Source organism: Phalacrocorax aristotelis, chromosome 2 (assembly GCF_949628215.1).
Source record: "Phalacrocorax aristotelis chromosome 2, bGulAri2.1, whole genome shotgun sequence".
NCBI classification, from domain to species: Eukaryota; Metazoa; Chordata; class Aves; order Suliformes; family Phalacrocoracidae; genus Phalacrocorax; species Phalacrocorax aristotelis.
This window is the reverse complement of record NC_134277.1, coordinates 71,123,345-71,145,763: the sequence shown is the minus strand read 5'-3', so window position 1 is coordinate 71,145,763 and position 22,419 is coordinate 71,123,345. Positions and strand designations below refer to the sequence as shown.

The 22,419-nt window shown below is 43.1% G+C and overlaps 1 protein-coding gene across 3 annotated transcripts in view; it reads left to right on the top strand.

Annotated features, from left to right (window-relative positions):
- The window catches only part of PHACTR1 (phosphatase and actin regulator 1), a 314,482-nt gene that overhangs the window by 11,548 nt on the left and 280,515 nt on the right, over nucleotides 1-22,419 (top strand). For all 3 annotated transcript variants that reach the window (XM_075084044.1, XM_075084041.1, XM_075084042.1), the window contains exons 3-4: nucleotides 2,545-2,691; nucleotides 4,432-4,578. In XM_075084044.1, coding sequence (XP_074940145.1) covers nucleotides 2,545-2,691; nucleotides 4,432-4,578 — 294 coding nt within the window. The remainder of the gene's footprint in view (nucleotides 1-2,544; nucleotides 2,692-4,431; nucleotides 4,579-22,419) is intronic.

Below are 22,419 nucleotides of genomic sequence, written 5' to 3'. Positions count from 1 at the left end.
GAGTGTGTACAGGTATATTCACGGCATGCACAAATATTCAGTGTCACTGTATGGATATCAGAATGCGATCAGCTATACTTTGCAGTTCCATGGCTGCGTAAGAGTTGATCTTAGGTTTTTATTGCAAAATGTTTTAATACTTATTAGCTTCCTCTGAAATTTTTCCAACGTTTTCTTAAAATTTCCAGTTAGTCTAGAAAACTCCTTTTGGTAATCTACAGAAAAGGGAGATAATCATGGTTGTCAAAGTCAAAAATATAATGATTACTCAGGAAACATTTTCCAGCATACACCTACCTCTAGTCCAAATGAATACAAGCCAGATCCCAATATTTTGACCCAAAAGGTAAAATTTGTTTATAAACAATTATATAGACAAGCCCACTCTTATTCTCTGTTTACCATAAATGTATATGCATTTTGGTGTTTTTTTTTTCCAAACAGAGTCCTGTGTTGTGATCCAGCCAGCCCTGAAATGCCTGGGGTGCCCTTTCACTGACTTTAACTAGAGCTAGATCATTTCAGTTTTAAAAGACAAATCTTTTACATGGTGGTTTTATGAGATGATTTTTACAATGCTGACTGCATATACAGATAAATCTTTCTTTAGCGTAAATTTGATGATACAATATGCAAAACCATCCATAGCAGAATTTTTCCATTCCCTTTTATCTTCATTACTGTACACCCCTATTACAAGGGAGTAATAGTTTACAGTCTAGTCGCAGATTTGACTTTAGCTTAATCTAAATAGTTGACCCCATTAAATCAATTTCAACTCTTGCCCTTTGCTTTTACTTCAAATTCAAATGCTAGATTAGAAATGAGCAAAAACCTGAAAGAAATTTATTTAAAACCAGAAGGCAAGTAAGTTAGACCAGAAATAACCGCTACCTCCAGCAGTGCAGATTTGCTTGTTTAGTAAAATATGTAATGCTGCAAATTGAGAAACAGAGCGTGACAGCTTTTTTAACCTCATACTAATTATATGCTATCATGCCTAACACCTAAATCAGGTTTTAGGCATCTGAAGGCTTCTGGTTGACAGGTATTATCTGGAACTCTAAAAACTTTTACAAGACAGAACCACAGTTAGCAGGCTGCAGCAAACGCTCTTAGTCACTATCAGTCATGCTCTCTGGTCCCAGAAGGAAAATACAGTTTGTTATTAGTTATTTGAAGTGTGGTGGCTTACAAAGGCCCTAAGACAGAGACTGTTACACCAGGTAATACCCAAACAGCAAGAAACATCCAGGGTTTAGGCTCTTATAAGGTCCCAGATGAAGTTAATGTTAATAGTCCCACGCTAAGGGTAAGGATGGGCTTTCAAGCTGAAATTCTCTTTCCAGCTATACATGAGCTGGAGGGGAAAGAAACATGCTGAGAAGGTGGTACTTGTGCATGGTGCTCACGCTTTCAGTGATGAGCCAGATCCCATCTAGCATTTGTGATAATCTTTATCTACTCAGAGGGAGAATTGGGTGGATATATTTATAGAGGCTCTTCTGTTTGTGATTTGTAATTTATAGGCTTAGCACCCAAAGCATTCAGCAGCCACTCATAATTACATTTCACATAAAAAACACCTACATTAAAGGGACATTATCAAGGCTGTAAGGTCAAGTGCTAAATACTTAGGCAATGCCAGAATGAAGGTTGCCTCTGCAACATTAATTCAGTCTCCTTATACATATGTATAGTTAGTATGGTTTCTAACTGCATGATGATACAGTAATTTTTTACTATCCTACCATTTGCTTCATCAGTGCATGGAGTGGGCAGTGCTCACTTGATGAGCCAGTATTAAATATTGTGCTTTCTCCTCCTTGAAGGCATGGCCCCAAGCCATTTAAACCCTGTTTAGAAGATAGAAATCTTAATTTCTTCATGGGCTTTTCATCGGTGCTTCACTAAAGTATATGATACTTTACAAATATTAATGAATTTATATATTCACAAAATCCCTACTGAAAGAAAAATATGATTCTCCCTGTTTCATGACTAGGAAACTAAGACATAAAGTGATCAAAAGCAAAAAGTAGCTGTTAATTTTGAGTGCCCAAATCAAGACAACAAGAAACTGAGTTTTGGAATAGTTGCTGTAGGCATCATGCCATGTGTCCCAAGCACAGCTTCCACAGATTCCTCTAAAAAGCGAACACTTAAACACTTCCATTACTCAGTCACTATAGCCTCAAAAACAGCATTCAGAAAAAGAGAGACTGCAGTTGTTGAGAAGTAGTGAAGAAAGTTTAAGTGGCAAAACTAGGAACTTTGAAGAAGCAACCTGTGGCAGGAACAGAGCTATAACCTGTGTCTTTGGGGCACACAACACAGCAATCTTTGCTCTTCTTGACAGGCCTTAAATTCTGCAGCATGTGAGGCAGGGACCTCACAGCAAACATGCTACAGATCCTCTTTTCCGTTGAGCAATTTTCTTTCTCTTTTCTTCCCTCTGTTTTTTTTTTTCTTTTTCTCCTTCTTCCTCCCCCTTTCCATTTCTCCTTTCTCCTGCTATTCTCTTCATTTGTTCTTTCTTACCAGCTCGTCGGGCAACTCTTCTCACCGTGCCCACTCTGATGACAGCATCTTCTGAGGATGACATAGACCGGAGACCCATCAGAAGACTCCGGTCTAAGAGTGACACCCCTTACTTGGAAGAAGCTAGAATCTGCTTCAACCTTGATAATGGTAAGACCACCCCTTCCCCAAACAGCGTGTGATGTCAATTAAAGACTTTTTTTGAGATGCAGATGGCCCGGATGGTACCTCCTCGCTCACAAGTGGTATGGTGGCTCATCAGACATCCAAGGATGCAATGGCTGTCTAACTATAAGCACCTGCATATGTATGAACAGGGATCCTTTCCAAAATTCTCCTGCAAGTACTAACTAAAGATCTTCCCATTTTAGGTAGGGTGAACCAGTGAGATCAGAGCAAAAGAGAATGGCTTTGCAAACAAGATATATTTATATCTTATCCACTCCAGGCATCCAGAAACACAAAAGTTCTCATGAACATTTACAAAGGGATTAGAGCTAACAGCAGACTTCAGCTAAGCCCAACATTACAACTGTGGAAGAACATCCAGCATGCCCCAAAATGTCTACAGGTTTAATTGGCAAAAGCGTAACAGAAAAGTCTTGATTCTGCAGGAATGAGTAAGAGAACCGTCCCCCAAAATTCAGACCAGATAATGTTACTATTGCTGCCTTCAGAGTTACTGAGCCCTGTCATTCCCTGGTCCTTTATCTCACTGAGGTTGGCCAAAACAAAACATTTTGGAAGTACTGACAAATTAGTGGCTTTAAGCACACTGGGTTTTCTTTAAAAAATCTGAATTAAATGGGATGAACTGGTACATCCCCTGGCACATATTTGAACTGTTCAACTCTCACTTTATGTAGTACTTCTGTGCCACCCAGATTGTTTTTTTTCTTAAATAGTATTTTTAATTATTTCTACTACACTAACACCTAGAGGTCCCAACTGGAATTGGAGCCCTAGCATGGCACGCAGCCTACAACCACAGGGTAGGAAATAACATCTACATAAAGAGCTGATTACTAAATAGAGAAGATGGAATAGGGGAGAAGCAGCAAAACAATGTCCCCAGTTTGGAGCTGGAGAATGGAGTCACTGATTTTTGCCTATGGTCACATTTATTTTCAAAGACCTGCCAAAGTGACTTATGAATACAAGTCCCAAGCTTTAAGCAATGGTCAGTTTTAAACACAGCAAGTGTCAGCTCCTCAGTCCCCTTCACATTTTAAAACACTTGGCCTAGTGCACCATTTTGGTTTACTTAATGGGTTTTCCCAAGGAAACAGGGTGAAGGGATGAAACCTTAGACATCCCACCAGGTCTCGATCCAGCCGTGCTTTGGGTTTTGGGTCACCTAAGCTAGAAGAGATCAGTTCAGGGTGCCCAAGACAGGGGTGTGAGGTGCCAGGCCTGCTGCGGGGTGTCACCTCAGCCAGACCGAGGTGCTCGGGCGGGAGTCCCTCAGCCGGGACCCTGCCCTGGGGGTGGGAAACCGCCTCAGCCGGGACCCACCCCGGGGCGGGGGGGCGGCACCTCAGCCTGGCCCGGGCCTCCCCTGGGCAGGGCCGTGGGGGGACGCACCGCTCCGACCGCACGGCGCGAAGGTGGCCGCCCTGAGGCGAGCGGCCGCGGGAGGCGGAGGCGCTGCCGGCGGGCAGGGGCAGCGGGCAGGGCCGCCGCGGCCGCTCCCGTCCGCAGATCCTTGACGGGTTTTCTCTGTCTCTCTCCCTCCCTCCCTTCCTCCCTCCGCTCCTTTCTCCCTTTCCCTCTCTCCTTCGCCGTCCTCCCCTCCCCCTCCCGGCGCCTCTCCCCCTCCCTGCCCGCCCGCCCCCTCCGCCCCCTCCTCGCCCGGCCGCCCCGCGACGCGCCACCACTCGCCCTCGCCAGCTCGCCGGGCCACGCTGCTCACCGTGCCCACATTAATGGCGGCATCTTCCGAGGAGGACATCGACCGCAGACCCATTCGCCGCGTCCGCTCCAAGAGCGACACCCCCTACCTCGCTGAGGCCCGCATCTCCTTCAACCTCGAGGCAGGTGAGAGACGACTCGGCCCGGCCCGGCGCGGCACTGCACGGCCCGGGGCGGGGGTAGGGGGGCGGCCCGCCTCGCTCCCCGCCGCCCGTGGACCGGCGGCGGCTGCCCTGGCGGCGGGGGAGGTAGGGAGGGAAGAGGCCGCCCCCGGCGCCGCGGCCTCCTCCCTCGCCAGCACCGGCGGGTTCCCCGGCCCGGCCCTGACGCCCGCTTCTTCGCACCTCCCCGGCCTCCCCCGGCCCCTGACCGGCTCCCCTTACGCCGCACCTACCACCCGCCCCGGCCGGGGCCGGCTTCCCCTCTCCGTGCGGCCCCTCAAAGCCTTCCCTCGCCCCGCAGAGCCTTGTGCCGCTTCCCCGCAAGACTTCTGCTCTGCACCTCCTCGCCAGGTTCTTCTGGCATCCCTCCCGGACGCGCTGCCCTCGGCGCTTTGCAAGTCTCTCCCCGTCTCACTCTTTGCCTTCTTCCCCTGATGGGTTTGTGCCTCAAAAGTGTAAAGAAACTTGCGTCCGCGTTGTCTACTTTTTGTCAGTCTCATGAGGTCGCCCGTTGTCTCAGCGTTGCTTTTCGTGACTCTTGATGGGTGTTACAGCCTGATGCTTTCTACCACCATGCCTCCAGCTCCCCACATCCACCTCCTCACGCCCGTTACCAGGTTGGGCCTCCTGCAAGTCTCCACCTGACCCGTCCGTCCCCCTTCTCCACGGCTTCTCCTTCTTCTCTGCCACCTTTTCCTCATGGCTCCCTTGAGATTTCAGCTGTCCCCTTCAGTTCATCCTGCACATGGCAACTATCCTATTTCTTTCCTACTAGGCCTGTGGTTTTCCCTCCTTCCCTGACCTTTTCTTTCCTTATGGGCTCTGTCAACAGTAAACTACACCAGAGGTTACTCGCTCTCAAAAACAAACGAAAAGAAAGTTCTTTCTGTTGGTTCTCTGCACCAAACCAGACTTCCTCTGGCTGGTGGGGGGGCTTGAGGGAGTATCTGTAGCCGGGAAGCTCCCCTGCTTCTACCTCATGTCCCAGGAGCAGCAGCAGTGCACAAAATGACCCAAGTGGTAACAGTCTTTGATGCTGAGCCTGTCAGCTCACTGCTAGCTGTACAGGGAAAAGAACTGCCTCAGAGTTGCCACTTGCCATGCTGCAGTCTCCCCCATCTCTCCTCCCTCCCTCCTTTCAGCTGGCAGAAAGTTGGAGATGGCAGAGATGTGTTTATCTCCTCCATTTGGGGATGGACTGGATTTCCTTCCCCCTCCCATTATCCCTGCTGGAATTACACCCTTGGTAATGGCTAATAGGCAGTTTGGTTTTACCATTGACGGAATGGTTCGTTACATCCTACGGCGGGTCATTATTTCTTTCTGATCATGACTTCTTAAAAATTACCAAGCCATAGGTAAGTTGGTTGGCATTTCGTGGCACAGGCTGGAAGAGAGCAGCAGATGCCAGGTGTCAGCTCTAAAGAACTGGGAGTGAAAATGGAAAGAGCATCACTGTGCGTGAGGTGTTAATAAAAAGGCTGTGTATGGTTATTTGACTGCTGAAATAACTCTGTGTTGACTTGTGCTGTCACAGGTAATGCTATGTCATGTAGTTATAAATAGATAAACCAGTTAAGGGCAAGGCACCTTCAGGTTACCTGGTCCCTCCCGTCTCTACGCTGAGCTAAGCGTGCTGCCTTTACTACAGGTCCCAGAGGATGTGCAAGTCTCTCGGTACCTCTTTCCCGCAATCCACTGGAAAAATTGGTAATTACACTTAGCTTCTGTTCCTCCCCTCTCCCCTGCTTTCTTTATCTCTTTACTTTCAAACCTGGGAATGGAATTCCTCTAAAAGAAATAATTAAAAGAAACAGTACTGGTGCATCAAGAAATATAGATGAAGAATGTTGTAAGTGGTGCAAGAGTGTGTTTTCATTAATCCCTCTGGCAGTGAGTAGTTTTGAGCTTAAAAAAAAAAAAATTGCTTAGCAACCGGTATTGAGTGAGCAAGCCAAAAAGCAAGTGAAACGTGCCACTGGTACCCACTTCATTTCTGAGCTCCTGGTTTTACTCTTCTGTTGCCTCAGAAAGCACAAACCAAGCAGCCTGGGTTGGACAGCTCTGCATCCCAAGGAATTCAGAGACTGAGGAATACAGGAATTTCCTAATAGCTGTTAGGAAATTTGTTTAGCTGCTTTTGCTCATACTTGATAATGGTGCGTGGCGCGGGGTTTGCCTTTGGAACTTCTTGTTGATGAGGTGCAACGTCCTTGAATTTATTTTTGGGGGGTATGTGTGGAAAAAACCACCCGCGTTTCTAAACTTACCTGGTTTTCTTGGGGAGTTCCGCGGCTGGCGATGTTTTTGCTGTGCCCCGGAGGGTGCGTGGCGGCGGTGGGGGTGCGGCGGTGGGTACGGCCGGTCCCGCGGGCGGAGGGGCCCCGCCCGGCCCCGCCCCGCCCCGGGGAGCTGCGGGCGCTGTCCGCCGCCCGTGGTGCTGAAGCGCCGGCCTCCCCGCCCTAGCTGACAGCTCCGAGGGGGGTGGAAACGGTGTGTCCCGCCTCGTCTCGTCCTCCCTCCGCTGCCCGTGGGCTGGCGGGGCACGCGTGTGCACACGGGGTAGTGTATTTCTTCGCCTGTGCAGGGGGAAGTGGTAGAAAGGAAGCAATGCTGCTTCCTCAACCTGCTGATGCGGTCGAAACTAAAGTGACGCTTGGGGCGCAGGAAATAACCTCTTCCTTCACGTCCTTATGGCTTGCTTTCCATTTAATGTATTCCATATCTACAGCTGCTGCTCAATCGCTGCTTACAGAGCTATTTTTCTTACAGCTGCTACAAGCCGAGCCGCGTTCCCCAGTCATTGTCTTCTGTCAGGACGCGGTCAGGACTGGGATGCAGCGTGCAGCTGCTTTGCTGTATTGGAACTTAAAATCCACTTTTATTAATGAAACGTAAGCAGATGCAGCGAATACTGCTTTTCTCCACTCTTAATTACAACCACTAGTTAAGAAGTAGCAGGTTTTTATCTACTTCAGCTGTAAGTTATAATTATACCATTACTGCTGTTATCTGTATTGTCGAACAACTGAGAGGTTTTGTACACAGAGTCAATTATACAATTTGCGTACAGCACAGATTTGGTCTGGATTGTAAAACCCCACAACTGATAAGTGATCAACAGTGCAACTTCTACCTGCTCTTCTTTTTCGATTATATTAACAGTCCTGCTTTGTTTGATTTTCCAAAATGTCCTCATTTATTATGTTTGTTTCCAAATATTCATTAACTCACAATTATTGCCTAGCACATGTTAACAAATGCTGTTCAATTAGTTATCCCTGGTATGGTTTTTTTGCTGGTCTTCCCAAACTGATTAAAATACAAAGTTGTTTTCCAAACTAAGGGTTATTCTTCCTACTGTTATACATATGCAAATCCTATTAATCTGAGTTATGTGCTCATATCAAGAGGGTAATGTTTCCCAAAGGATTTAAATTACCTCTTCTGCCAAAATTAATGCAGCTACATAACATCATAAAACTATAGACAGATGTGATTTCCTTTTGCATATTTGATACTGAATCAGTCCGCATACAGAAATTAATTTTTTAATTTTCTGAAAGACTTCCTCCAGTGCAACACTAGAGGAATGTGGGATGTGCTCTTTCAAGTGGCAATCTTTTGTTTTCTTTAGTATGACTGGCAGTCTGGCGTGGCTCCATCTCTTTACATCTATCTTTTGGCTTTTCATCCACATCTTCTTAAAAGCCGTTTTCAGATCATCTTTCTAACTTTGTTATTCGGCCACCTAAAAGCTAATCCCAAATTGCTTCTGAGAACCTGGGCCTCCATCTGTGACAACTGTCCAGTAGGATAATCTCTCTCCTGTTCCTGTGCCAGATGACAAGTTTACATGTTTTCTACAGGTTTTGACCTATTTATAGTCTTCCTGTTGAAAAATATTATGCTTTTAAAATAGCAATGTATGGTAGGTAGCTTTCAAGCTTGATAAGTTAGAAGAGATGATGACTGATAAGGAAATAGACCACTTAAAACTCTCACTGCATGATCCAAGATGTGTGAGCTTTTCTTCTGCCTCCCCTTTCATATGGCTGCTTGGGGAATCCCTGTCAGAATTTTACCATTTTTGTTTGTTTGTTTTGTTTTGTTTGTTAGGGGACTACCATGCTGATCTGATCAGGTTCTCTTTTAGCCCTTCAAGTGCCTGTCGCTATTGCAGACTACTTCTGTACATAGACAGATGCTCTTACTCCTTCCTAGCTGAAAAAGAGTAAGCTTTGTACTGCAATCCTTTGCAAAGTAGATTCTAGCAAACTGGCTTCTTGGTAAGTGGCACAAGAAGCTGTCTTGATATCAGCTGCCATTGGACCTTCTTGAGATGTTTGGGAAGGTCACCAAGTGTCAATCCTTGTTTGAACAAAGTTGAATGTCTACTTAGAATTTAACCTGGGAATGGAGAAGACTTGGGGAGAAAGAAAGCCAATGCCTTGGAGAAGGTGTAAGGGCAGAGTGACTGCAGTAGCTGTGCTAGGGGTCAACGAAGAGGGCGTATTCCTTCAGAAAGAATATATTTAGCTTCTGTGTTGTGAAATGAGGGGAGGAGAGCTGTTGAATGTGAATGTAGCCCCCCCAGCCCAACTTAAAAGCACATGCCAGTGGTGCAACTGAACAGAAGCCTGTGGCTAGAGGAGTGCAGAAGCGGGCTCTGAGAGTGGGGAGTGAGAGGCAGTGACAGAGCAGACCCAACAGGGATGGTGCAGCCTGTGCCAGCTATGGAGCCCAGCTGGCTCCTCGGCCCTGCAGTGCGGCACAGGTTTTAAGTGTGCTGAAGTCACTTAGTAATCTCACTGAAGTTGCTGGATCCTCAAGTGATGTAAGTCATTTGTTGACTTCAGCCAGGGATCTGAGCCAGACTGTAGAAATATACATCTTTGCTTCCCTTCGATGATGAAAGACCTGTTTTATCTCTTTGTGGTATGGAACCACATGTTCTCCTGGAATGTGTTCTGGGAAAGCAAAGCTGAGAAGGAAAGGACTGTGTGGCTCTGCACAGTTCTGCCATGTGTACCGAAGAAATGTCCTTGTGTCCAGAAAGGCAAATGAACTCGCTACCGTTTACTTTTCTTAAGCAGTGATGAATAACTCACATTGGGGAGGGGAAAAAAAAAACCCATGGCAGCCTGTGTTAGTGCTGCTGCAAGCAGAATTAATTCACAGGGTGTAAAGAGGGAGGAGGATCCTGGCAGAAACTGCTGAATGGCTGAGACAAATGTTAGTGAGCTGGGAAATGTTCATAGTCGGCTGTTTCTGTGATGCAGAGTTGGTGGGGGAAAGCCAGGACACAAAGGGTGACTGTTGGTTTTACACGTGGGAACTTTGCTGGCCTGAACCGGCCACAAAGTTGAAATCAAAAGCTTCTTCCATTTTCACTGTCCTGGCACTTTCCACACTCTTTTTGGGCCCTAGTGCTTCTGATATTCTTCATGGTAGGCTGCCTTACTGTTATTATTTGTATTGTTGTATTCATTCCATTATATAGCTTTACAGCTGTGCTGAATACTTTTTGGAGAGTAAAATGATGTATCATTTTCCTTTCTAATGGAAAGATAATGTCCTGTGTCTTAGCCTCATACATGTTGATTTGCCTAGAAGGATAAGACACATTTTTCTGCAGAGATCAAGGAGAAGGTTGTGGACTTTATTTTGTCACTGTGTAAAATAAGAAAGAATATTTTTACAGCTCACTGAGGTGGGTACATTCTAAATAGGTGAACATAAAGTGAAATGACTTGACTTGAGTTTTCTGCAGAAAACCTCCATCCCATCAATTTTTAATTTTCGTAAAACCCATCATTTGATTTTAAAATCTGTTTTGAAGTTTCTGAATTTGCCCCTGGTCATCCTTACATATGATTTAGTACACTAACCCAATTAATCATCTCTGCAGTAATTTGAAATGTTATCGCATTTTGGAGTTGTGTTTTTTTCTTTCCTGTTTATCCAGCGTATGTTTGCATATATCCATAATAAAATACTCTGCATGGTTTCATGATTAGCATAAATAATCCCTAAAATGATATAAGAATTTAAACGTCTTTGGATTTATGGAGCTCACAGATTAGAAATTATATTGAAGGGGTAATCCGATGGGTGTACCTGTATTTTTAAAAATACTTTCAAATTATGGTGGCTTTAAGATTTCAGGTAGAAAAGAATGGGGTTGGGAGAATGGGGAAGAGAGAAATATACAGTAGTAGGCTTTCGAATATGTGTGGGAGGTTTTATTTCTTGCTGGAGAAAGATTAGTAAAAATGCATGCTTGGAAAAATTCCACTTTCTGTCTCTGCTCTAATCACTCCCTCAGATTATTGTCATGGAGATCCTCCCATACTTAGGAAGCCAAATCACCGGTTTTGGCAAAGCATTTGTTAATACATTTATAAAAGGGCCCGGAGACCTGGCCTCTTTTGCCGTGAGGCTTTGCATTACCAAAACTTGTGCCTGCACTTTAATTGAATGATGGCTGTTAGTCTTAACGCTGCTTAATTTGGAGTATAGCTGGAGATTGGATCTGTGCCCATCACTCATTTCACGGCTGTTTTCCAACCCTGGAAGCATGAGTGCACACACCAGGAAAAATGAGCCTCCAAACTGAACATCACCCACTGTATGCCAAGAATCCGCTGTTTGAGATAACTGGCTGTCGCCAGGGCTAAGTGCAGTGGCTGAAAACGCCTCTGTATCAACATCATATGCAGCAGGTAAACAGTCTGTTTTGAGGCAAGACGTCTTCACAGCAACTGAGGTTTTAACTCTTGTACTTGGCTTTGGAGCCCTTCAGTTTAAGTATATGACACTAGGTTTCTTCAGTGAGTGTCAGATGGGAGTAAGTTTACAGGTTCTCCAAGTCCTGCAAAGGGGGGAGATGCCAGTGCTTCACCAGCTGTCCTCCAAACAGGAATTCTTGATGCTGGCTTTAGTTAACAAACATAGTTGGGGTCAATTTAAAGGGAAAGGTGTAGTTATTCAAAGTGGTGGAACTGGCAAGAGGAAGATCTCTTTCTCTGAGTGCTGAATGTGTTGGTGAAAGTGGCTAAAAAAAACCCGTTGATACTTTAACAATTCTTGTGGCACTGCACATGTGCATCACCTTTCTGTGTCGGGGGGGCAGGTGGTACCCGTGAAGTCAATGACACCAACATTGCTGTGGAACAACAGTGTCAGGAGATAAAAGAAAGGAAGGTACATATTTGCTTTTGGATCAGAAAACGCAGACCTGATGCCTCTTACAGTTGTCTGTAGTACAAGTGATTTTAAGGCTTCTGTAGTGCTTTGTTGCTAACCTGGTTCTTGAAGAAAATTCATGTGGCGGAATTTGCCTGAGTAAAAAGTTATCTCTGTGTTTGTCTTCTGCTTGATGAGCTTGTTGGGTTAACACAACCAATTTTATTCCTGCAAGCTGGGACACTGCAAAATCCTTTTATTTTTCTTGTTTCATCAGGAACCACAGTTTTCTTCTTGGAGCTAGAACTTTAAGGAAAACACGTTTTTCCAAAACTTCAGATAAAATTGTCAGAACTGGCAACCCAGTTCAGAATTATTAGCTGTAAAGTTTAGTAAAAAGAAAGGGCCTAATTCTCAGTTACAGGTATAATTAGCTTTAATGCTTAATTACTCTGAGTCAGCTAATTGGTTTCACGGGGACTACTCACAGTAATACTCACAGCTAGGCATGTAAATGCCTTCAGAATCAGTCTTAAAGTTTGTAAGTTTTTGCAATATGACAAAAGCCATTAATGCAGAAAGAATGTCCCAGGCTGTCTGCTTTCAGATAATATAAAATGTCAATGCTAATGAAAGATTGTGTTATTAGCATCTGTTTCTTGTGCTTAGACTTTAGACCATAGAATCAGTATGGAATATTATACTTCTGTAGCAAAATAAAACTTGGCTGCACGCACACTTTCTCAGTGACGAATATTCATGACAGCGTATCTCTTGTGGATAAGGTTCGAAAAGCATCAGTTCTAACATTGTAATTATTAATTTAATGTACTTTACATGGTAATACAATTTGTTGATATAGTCAGCTAAAAATGTTTTCTTCATTCATATTACTTTCAGGGTAAATTTATTTATAATGATGCAATTCTGTTGCTTTCATTTAAAATGCATCGGTGGTCTTGTTTTATATCGATATGCTGAGGCTACAGCTTGACCCTCAGTACACGGCTGCCTTCCCTGGGTTTCAGTAACCAACGTTACTGAATATTTTAAAGACAGTAATTATTGCCTTTACTGCAGACTTCGTATAGGGGCATCGTAATAATTTTCATATCTTGAAATTACAGTTCAATCCATAAGAAACAAAATGAAGATGATGTCCGAAGAACTTCTTCAATGAGTAGCAAATTCAGCAAGAAAGTAGGGAGGCAGAGTTGAAGAATGAAATGCCTGTGTTTCTTCTGCACTCCAGACTTTCTGTGGTTTCATTCTGGCTACAAAGTATGTAAGATAGGGGAAGTATGTGCTAAGTGCCTGCATGCTGATATCCTGTATGGACACATGCCATTTTAACTATGATAGATAACAACTACAGCACATATTTCAGTTAATCAGAAAATCCTTGCAATGCATAATTTATAGTGCAATATCATTTTTACAGTTAGTGCTTACAGTATTTGGACAGACAGACATCTGGTTAATCGTTTATAAGCAAATAAGATAGTTGATGATTTATTAAAATGGGAGAGAAATTTCATCAAGGCTGTATCTAATTCTTTGCTAGAATGTTGGAAATAGTTAGAGTCTGCTGCAAGCTTGATGCCCCAAACTGGGGAGGACCTGTTCTGAGTGTGGCACTTGTCTGCCTGTGTGTCCTTTTTTCTGTTCTGTGGATAAAAGGGTAAGGAGTCTACCGATGGTTAGATTTGAGAACTGACTGGGGTGCTTGTCTGTGGGAAAAATATTCCTATGTTCCCTTAGTGAGTCAAAACCTAAGTCAGTCAAGTGTTACAACAGTGCTAAGCCATCAGAAACAGCCTTAAGTTAAAAGAGTATGTCTCAAGCTAGTCCCATTTTACCACAGCTTTGCACTAAGCCATATGAATCTTTCTTAGAATGGAAAACATGAAATGAGAAATGAGTAGTTATATTGCAGCATTCCTTGAGAAAGAGGAAGCTCACGTCTGACATCTGTAATGGTCCCTTGGTTTTGTTGCTGAGTTCATGATAGTAGTTTTCATATGTGATTTTTTTTCTTCTGCTTAATTCCATGTTTTCTTGCACTAGAGAAGTGCTAGAAGACATGCAGAGACCTTGATGTGGCTATGCTTGATGTATGAGGTATCTGTAATGTTTGGAGGAGAATGGCTCTTCCTCATGCTCAGCCTCAGTTGCGGGAGCTTGTGGGCGTAAAGGTCATGTTGTGCAGACTGCTGGTGAAGAGGTCTGTAGCTGAACCTCTCACGCGATGCTCTTGGCTTCTGCCTGCTGTGGGGTTTTGTTGTTGTTGGCATCTCTCTTCCTGCTGCCTTTTCCATTCTCCTGTGTTTATCAGGGCTACGTATGCTGGCAGCAGCAATATGTTGGCCTGCAGTTTCTTGAAGGCTGTCCCTGCTGGGTTGGGAGAGTTGCCATACATGCATTTAAAGCTGTAAATTGGCAACTATGGCTTTAAATGGTCACCCTGTATACTTAGGATCTCTGATAAAGAGCCATGTAATCTACATGGTGCTTGCATGAACCCAGTTAAGGCAATCATTCCCCAGAGCGATGATTGCTCCTGCTCTCTGCTTAGCGAGTGCTCTTCAGGTTGTTGTGGGTAAAGGTGGTTTATTGAAAATACTGAGGCAGAGTTAGGTACAAACTGCATTATAGACTGTTAATGAGTAGTCATTGTTTGTATTTAAAGCAATTTCGCATGTTCATCCATTCATGAACAATTTAGTTTTCTCTTGTCACCTTCTTTGTTCGTCATTCCTTACAACTTACACTACATGCGAAGGCTCTTTTGTAGATTTCACCAATGTGATTAATGTTTTCCAGAAAACTTTAAAAGTTTGTTTCAGAATTATCACAATTACTTCTTAGGTTGAAATAGCCAAAAATAAATGGAGAGCAACTGATCATTTTAATTTTCTCTGTGTGGAAGCACAGCAAAATCTTGGACCATTTCAAAGCTAATAATAAAAAACTAACTGGGATTAACTAATAATCTGCAAAATAATAGCCTATAATTAAAAGGCAAAAATAAATCAATAAGGCTCAATTTGTAACTTAGTCTTATCTCAAGGCTCAGAAGAACAAACAACTCTGTGAGATGAATTTTATAAGATTGCTTGAAATAATTTTTTGGGACAGGTTAATTTATGAACAATGTTTATTTTTTAAAGAAAACAAGATAGGCATCACTGAATAACCTTGGGGTCTAACCTTGCAAGCTTCCCCCTCTGCAAGCAGTGTGGGTAACATCTCTGTCAGTGTTAAGGGAGCCCCAAAGGGAGAGCGGCAAAAGTGTTTGGGTGGGAAGTATCATGACAGACAGAATATAGCTTTTTCTTAAGGGGCTTCATGACACAATAACAGGAAACCAGGGGAAAGAGTCACCAAGATTAAGGCAACATAGGGCGTGTAATGTCATTAAAAAATGGCAGGGCTTTCTAAATTTAGCTGCTCACAGTTAATGCTGCCCTAGGCAGCAGAAACATGATCTTAGCAGGTACCCACCTAAGTGGCTGTATATATACCTAGAGATATGTGTCAGCAGCCTTAGGAGCGTGCAGGGACCATCTGTTAACCAGCATGAACTTAAAAGGCTTAAAGTGGGCAGCAGAGGGATCCCTCTGAAAGATGTGCACTTGTTCTTTCAGTTACCCAAGTCAGTGGCGGGTAGACAGGTTGGGAGCAGCAATAGGTGTTCCTTCCTTCATTGTAGCTGCTTCAGGTTATGTTTCTCTCTCTGGCTTTTGGCAATGCTTACTTATATTTGTAGCCAACTGCGATTTAAAGTAGTGCCTACTGTTGAGAGGGAGCAAAATGTAAAACCTGCTTGATTATCTCTTTTCAGAGATACATCCTGCTTTTAAACTTCTTTCCCTCTGTCTGCTAAAATAAAACATCATATCAGCTGTATATCAGTGTGGTGAATAAGGAGGCACTTAGCCTTCATTAAAGGTCTTAACAGAAAGAAAAAGATTGCTGTTGGCAAGGGATAGTGGGATGTGCTGAGGAAGTGGACATGGTGACAATATTAGCCATTGTAAAATCCAGAGTCACTTAAATCCATTAGCAAAACATAATTCAAAACATCTGACCTCCCATATAACTTCTTGTCACTACACTGAAACACATTTGGTCTTGTTTGTTCACTTGTGTGAAACTATGGGATTAGGTTTATATGTGCAATAGGGCTTTAGTGTACCATAGCCACTAGTGTGCATCCAGCTTCCCTCGGTGAATGGTGTGTTGTTTGCCTTTGGGAACAGAGTGTTTTACCCGTTTTAGAATTTTGCACTGAATTTAAGGCAGAGTTTTGAAGTGGATTAAGCAAGAAAATGTAGGTTGGATCTTGAAGAAGGTATCCTCAGTAGCTTAGATCAACTTTCATATTTTGGTTGCTATCTTTTAGAGAAAGATCCAGGACTGTATATAAAGGTGCACCTCATCTATTTGTTTTATTGGGGGGGAGGGGTATTATTGCTGCTGCTGACAGTGTGGCCCCTTAACTAATATGTCATTCAGTGAACACAAGAACGTATCTGTTGTCCTTCTCCTGTCTTCAAGCGTGCCCCAAAGACTCCAGAATAAGTCATCTCCAACCTCCATGTGTGTCATTTCTATGAGGAGGAAGCTGAGAAGACTTAGAAATCATACAGAAAGAAAGGGTTAGAGTGGTGGAGAGAGGACATGTATTGTGTCTTTTTCCAATCACAGTGGTCTTAATAAGTGAGCTTAATAATTGTATTTGCTCACAGTTTTCCCTCTCCAAATTTTGGGAGGGATCAAGACACTTTCAGGGAAGAACTGGTATGTGTGAAGCAAGGGGGAGAATGGCCAAAGTGGTTTCAATCATTAGGATGTATTTCTTCCCCTGAAAAGAAGATTGTTGGACTGAAGATGTTCCTCTGTGCTAGAATTGAATGTGCTGGATTGTTTGGGGTTATTTTTTTCTGCTTATTGGGTTTTAGAGGACTGTATTTTTTAAATTTAATATCTTGCATTACTTCCTGTAGAACATCAAAACAGTTTCTATAAATCTCTGTGCACAGAGTGTTTATGTGAGCCAAAGATTTTTTTTTTTTGCTAGATCTTTTGTACCTTGTGGCACAACTGCACAGGTATTTATGCGCATCCTTAAAAGTTTTTACTTTCATCTGTAAACTAAAACCTTGAGTGCTAACCTCTTTCTTCTGACAAAGTTCTCTGATGCTTTTCCCTTAGGAATCCCCTTCCTTAATTCTGTGCCATTCTGTGTGGTAAGGGGGATGCTCTCCCTGAAGGACTTGTTCTCCCTTCTTAAGTCTGCATCACAGTCATCTTTCGAGATTGGAGAACTAGCAGTTATTTGTAACAGAGCTTCCCTGTATTGTTCTTCATATTGGCTAAAGAAGTGACTATAAAAGCCAATAAAGGTTCTTTTTCAACCCTTTATCTACGGATTCAACAGTACCCTGAAACTGCATTGTCCTCAGAGCAAAGGATTAAGCATAGATCTCATGCAGAGATGCTTCTTATGTCACTGCTTCTTAATCTTGTTGCTCCACTTGCATGATTTATCCTGTGAGGATTACGGCGATGTGTTCATTGTAATGCATGCCTCACCTTAGAAACCTTTTCTGGTATCTTCAAAATTAAGTAAAAGCAATACCTTTGTAAATTTTTTCAGGGCTCTTTGTCTTCCCTCCCCCCTCAGGAAAAGGATACAAAATATGAGCAAGTAAGTTTCCTTTTAATGCAGTTTTGGAGTACTTCAGAGTGGATTGAAAACAAATGAAAAACATTCAGAAAAATAGGTCTGACTGATTTCCTGTTTATTTAAGTTATGCATCTCTTATATTATAAGAGATAGTATCTCTTATAAGAGATATATATAAAAGAGATAATATCTTATACTATATAAGTCTCTCTTATATAATATGATTTTTAGTCCCCAGTGGGTAGGAAATAGTTATCTGAAGCTCTGCTTACTTTTTACACTGTATCAGAATGAGTCTCCCAAAACAACCTTTAAAGAGTTGTGGGGTAATTAAGGTGCACTGGTACAACAGTAACTATATGGCTATATTTAATTAGTCTCTCTGTAAGGTAGAATTGCTGCATCATATTTGAAATGCTCTTTGAGAAAGATAATGAAATATGTCTTCAGGAGCTTTAGCGTGGTGATCAGTGTAGTTAGTATTTAAATTTGCTGTGAAGTGAGCTTCTATTACACAGACAACACAGCTTCTGATAGATTGTTATTACAGCATCCTTCTTCAAATAAACAAACAAATAAATACTATATTATATTACAGTTCTGTAATTACCCATGGAAAAGAAAGAAATGCTGTCTCACAATGATACTGATTTCCCTAGCCAACTCCTGCTTTGGCTTATTGTGACTGTGGAAGGACCGACCGAGTTCAGGAAAGCACTCATGCACCTGGGTTCATCATTAACAGACATTAGAAGTGTGTTCCAGAATTGGTCTCTTAGGTTGCAAATGAAGATCTGCTCTATGGAGATCATCATCCTCTCAGTACCTTCTCTTTTTGTGTGTTTGTTTCCGAAAAGAGATGGTAAACCAGCATCTGTCCCAAATAAAAGTGCTGGTGGGAGGTAGGGCAGAGGAAGTTGTTCTCATATATTCCCATTAGGACTCTTGCATTGTCTCAGGAGGCACAGCACAGTCTCCGAGGTGCTGGCACACCTCTTCATAGGTCTTTGCAATTCTGCAAAGTATTGTGTTCAGAACCAGGCTGTGCCTGTGCACAGAAGAGTGCAGTGAAGAGGCGTTACAGAGAAAGAGGAAGGCTTCACTGTGTGAACTCAAGTTCCTGCTGCTTTCACTTGTAACTGTTCTTTACAGCCTCGTGCTTTCCCTGCTTGCACACAGTGTTAGCTGGGCCAAGTTGGGTTTGTTAGACCAACCTCTTGAAAATCAGGGCCACAGATGCGTGTGTCTGATGTGCACCCTAATACGTAGTTGGTAGATACCTAGGGCACACACCCAGTTTTAGGAACACAGGAGTGTTCCCCAGGTCCCTAATAATAGTATTTCATTAATCTTTGCATAGCCTCTACCACTCTGCTTGGGCTGCTGACACACAGCCTCTTAACATCTCTTGAGCTGGACAGGTTTATGGTTGCCATATGTGCTGGGCTGCTTGAGGTTTCTGCCCAAACTCTGTTTCTCTGTAGAGAAAAAATCCAAGTCTGCCAAACGTTTGCCAGGGGTTTCCAGACCTGAAGCAACCCAGTCAGAGCAGTAGTATAAGCTCGCCTCTGGATACTTGTAAGTCTATGCACTTTCCTCTACATTCAAAGAGCATCTCCACAGGGCATGCATGCCCAATCTGACACATCCTAGAAATGTATATACTTCTATGTAGGAAAAACTATATCCCAGGGGAAGCTACCCACCCCAGCCATACTACTGTCCTCAGGGTGCCTTCTGGAAAGTAATTTGCAGCTGACCTCATGGTGCCTGCACAAGAAAGACACCTTCCTGGGCTGATGAGGGTACTGATATGCTATATACTTCATTGTGTTAGTACACTAGTGCACCAGAGAGGTGAATAAAAACCGCAAAACTTTCCTGTGTTTCTCATCCTAGAGGTGCTAGCAGATGGGTGTTAACTGACTATATCGAAATATTAGTAGACACTGCTGAATTAGATGGATCCTCTATTAATACGGAGGAACTGATGCACTGAATCGGTTCTGAGGTCGTCTTCTGAGGCCTGGAGCTCTTGCTCTCTGCAATGTCTAAAGGACAGACAATTCAAGAGTTTGTGACTGTTCCAGTTCTTTAACTGTTGCAGAAAAGATAGGTCATGCTCATCAGAAGGTAGAGAAATAATATACTTAGACAAACATAATCTATGTTCATGGAAGCCATGGAAACAGTTTCATTTCAGTGATTTGGAGTGCAGGGTAATTATTTCACTCTTGATTCACATCTTTATAACATCAGGCCTTCTGCATTTGTGGAGGAAAGGAAATGGAGAAATGGATATAACAGCTAGCAGGTGGGACCGTTTCTTTGGACATATCAAAAGCCTCAAAGTTTAAGCCTGTACGGGAGTGTGCACAGGGTTTGGGTTTTCCTAGACCAGGCTTACCAGGCAGTGGCGGTAGTGATGGCTTCAGTTTTCACTAGTTCTGTGTTTTTCAGAATAACGTGACCCATATGATGTTAAAAAAATCAGTAAGCTCTTAGCAAAGATCTTATTTGAAATAAATGCAAAATGTTGTTCTCCTGATAGATGGTCTGTTGCTTTGAATTGGGTTTGCTACCCAGTAATTAGAAACTCTGTTCTAGCTTTAGTGTGGCAGAGAGCTTACTTTGGTATATGGCCTTTGGAAACCCTATGAAAGAGACCATTCTATTCCCTAATCCAACATTGCTCTTCACTAGGTGACCTGCATGTAGTTTTATTAATTGCATGCCTCTGTGAAGCATGCTGATGTCTTGGGGTTTTCGGCACGGCCACTGTTGGTTTGTCTGTCCGAATTTGAAAGAAAAACTGTGTAAAGTGAAAGAGTCATGGCTTGTTTACAGACATTTCTTGTCTGTTTGCTGCCATGGATCTGAACTGCGATAGCTACTGGGACGTGGACTTTGTGGGTAGAAGGACTTGGAGAGATGAGGGAGGAATCTAGCCCAAATGGTTGTGGTCCACAAGGATTTGTTGAAAAACTCCGGCTATGAAATATGGAATATATTCTGTCTTAAGCCTCTTCACTGTTCAAACTGTACTTTCGAAGCTTTTTGGCCTCAAATATTAATGCACTTCCAAAGCAATATTTATTATAAAAAAATAAAATAAAATAGTGGAGGTCAGGAATGCAGCAGGTTTCCTTTAAAATAATGATTGTTGAGTGATGCATTTTCTGGTAGTTAATGGAGTAGCAGAGGGTCTGATACTAGAGTCTTAAATGCCAAGAAATAAAAAACCCAAATGTTGTCACAAATACTCTGCACTCTAGAAGAAGATGAATGTGAAACTGAAGGGCCAAGCTTTGCCTTCCTACTCAGGAACCCCTTTTTCACAGGCAGCGAGACTAGGGTTAGCGGTGGGATGTGAAGCATAAGGTGATATTCCATCTAAAGAAGTATGACAGATTCTAAACTTCAGTGATTATCAGTAATTAATAAATTACAAGCTTATTTTTATTCTTTGTTTCTTTTAAATTTTGGTGTCCTGCTGTGGTGTTCATAAAACAACTTAGCTTCTAAAGACACAATAATATAGTAACAAAAAGAAGAAAAAAAATCACCTTGTTATGATCAGATTTATAATGTACAGTTAATTTGGTTTAATGCAATGTGTACATTAATAAAAGGTTGTGGGCAGGAAGGGAGGGAAGAAAGCTGTCATCTAGAGCTGAGAACATGCTCTGAGGGCTTTTTGCTTGCTTCACTGCTGCATTCCTAAAAAAGCAGAAAAAGGAGGAACTCTTGTATTGCTACTGCACAGACTGGTTTGTTCCATGAATCATCATAAAACTGGTAATCCTCAAAGTTCCAAACTTTATGCTGAGTCCAAAGGTGACAGGTTCTGAGTAGCAGCTACTCGCTTGAGCAGCCCTGTTTATTTCAGTGGGACTACACAGGTGAGAAGGGGCTGCAGAACCGAACTCCTCCTTGAAACTCAGCTCTGAGGTACTGCTGTCCGGGCTTTGGGAAGCTGGGAGGGAAAGGCACGTAGCAACGTGCCTCCCACAGCAGAAGGCCACTGTTGTGTCTCTCTGGTTCATGGGGTGGGAAGAACTGCTTTTCCCGTGTGGTCAGTCTGGACCCCACTGAGCAGTCGTCCTGCTGGGATATGTGTCCATCTGGGTAGACGTCTAGCACAAGGAGCATTAAGGTCACCTATGTATCTCAGTGCCAGCCATGCTCTATTCATGTCGGGGAAGAAATCTGGCCTTCAGGGCTTCCCTGCTGGGGTGCCATTCTGTGCTGCTGCCAGTTTGGAGTTATCCCTTGAAGACACAAGAATATTTGTCCCTCGATATTTGTCTGAAAAGAACTGATACTTCCTTTCTTGTTTAGATCTGTGTCAATGAAAAGCTTAGCCTGTGAGCTAAGCTATTGTAAACCCAGCAAGAAGGGGATGTAAATAATGTAAGCCCTCTCGTTATAATTATCTGTTTTTTTCCACCCTCTGCCTTGCTGGTCTGTAAGATTTGTTAGTGGGTGAGATGGTCAGTAGATCCGGTTGGACTTTTTACTGAGTAATCCAGAATGGGGGATAGCAATGTATCAGTTGTACTTGAAGCTGAAAGAGGATGAAGGTCATGCATTTTGCAGCCTGGTGTAAATACTGTCCAATGCATATCAGTGGCCCTTCTGAGCCCCACAGACTTTGGCATCAGCAGGACGCTGCTGTGGTTTTCTTCTAAGTGCAGTTCTTAAGTAGTCTCCAGGGAGTTGTTTTTCCTCTTGGGAAGTAGGCTGACTGAAAATCCAGTAAGTGATCTTTATGAACATCATTTAAATTCTCTGCATTGCATCTGAGTACTAATCCCTGGCCAGCTCTGTGCTGTTCTTTCTACTTGCTAGTTCTCAGCTAGTGCATATGTAGTTTCATGTTGCTCTGTCACCTTTCAGCTCCTTTGCCTGGAGGCTAAGGCATGA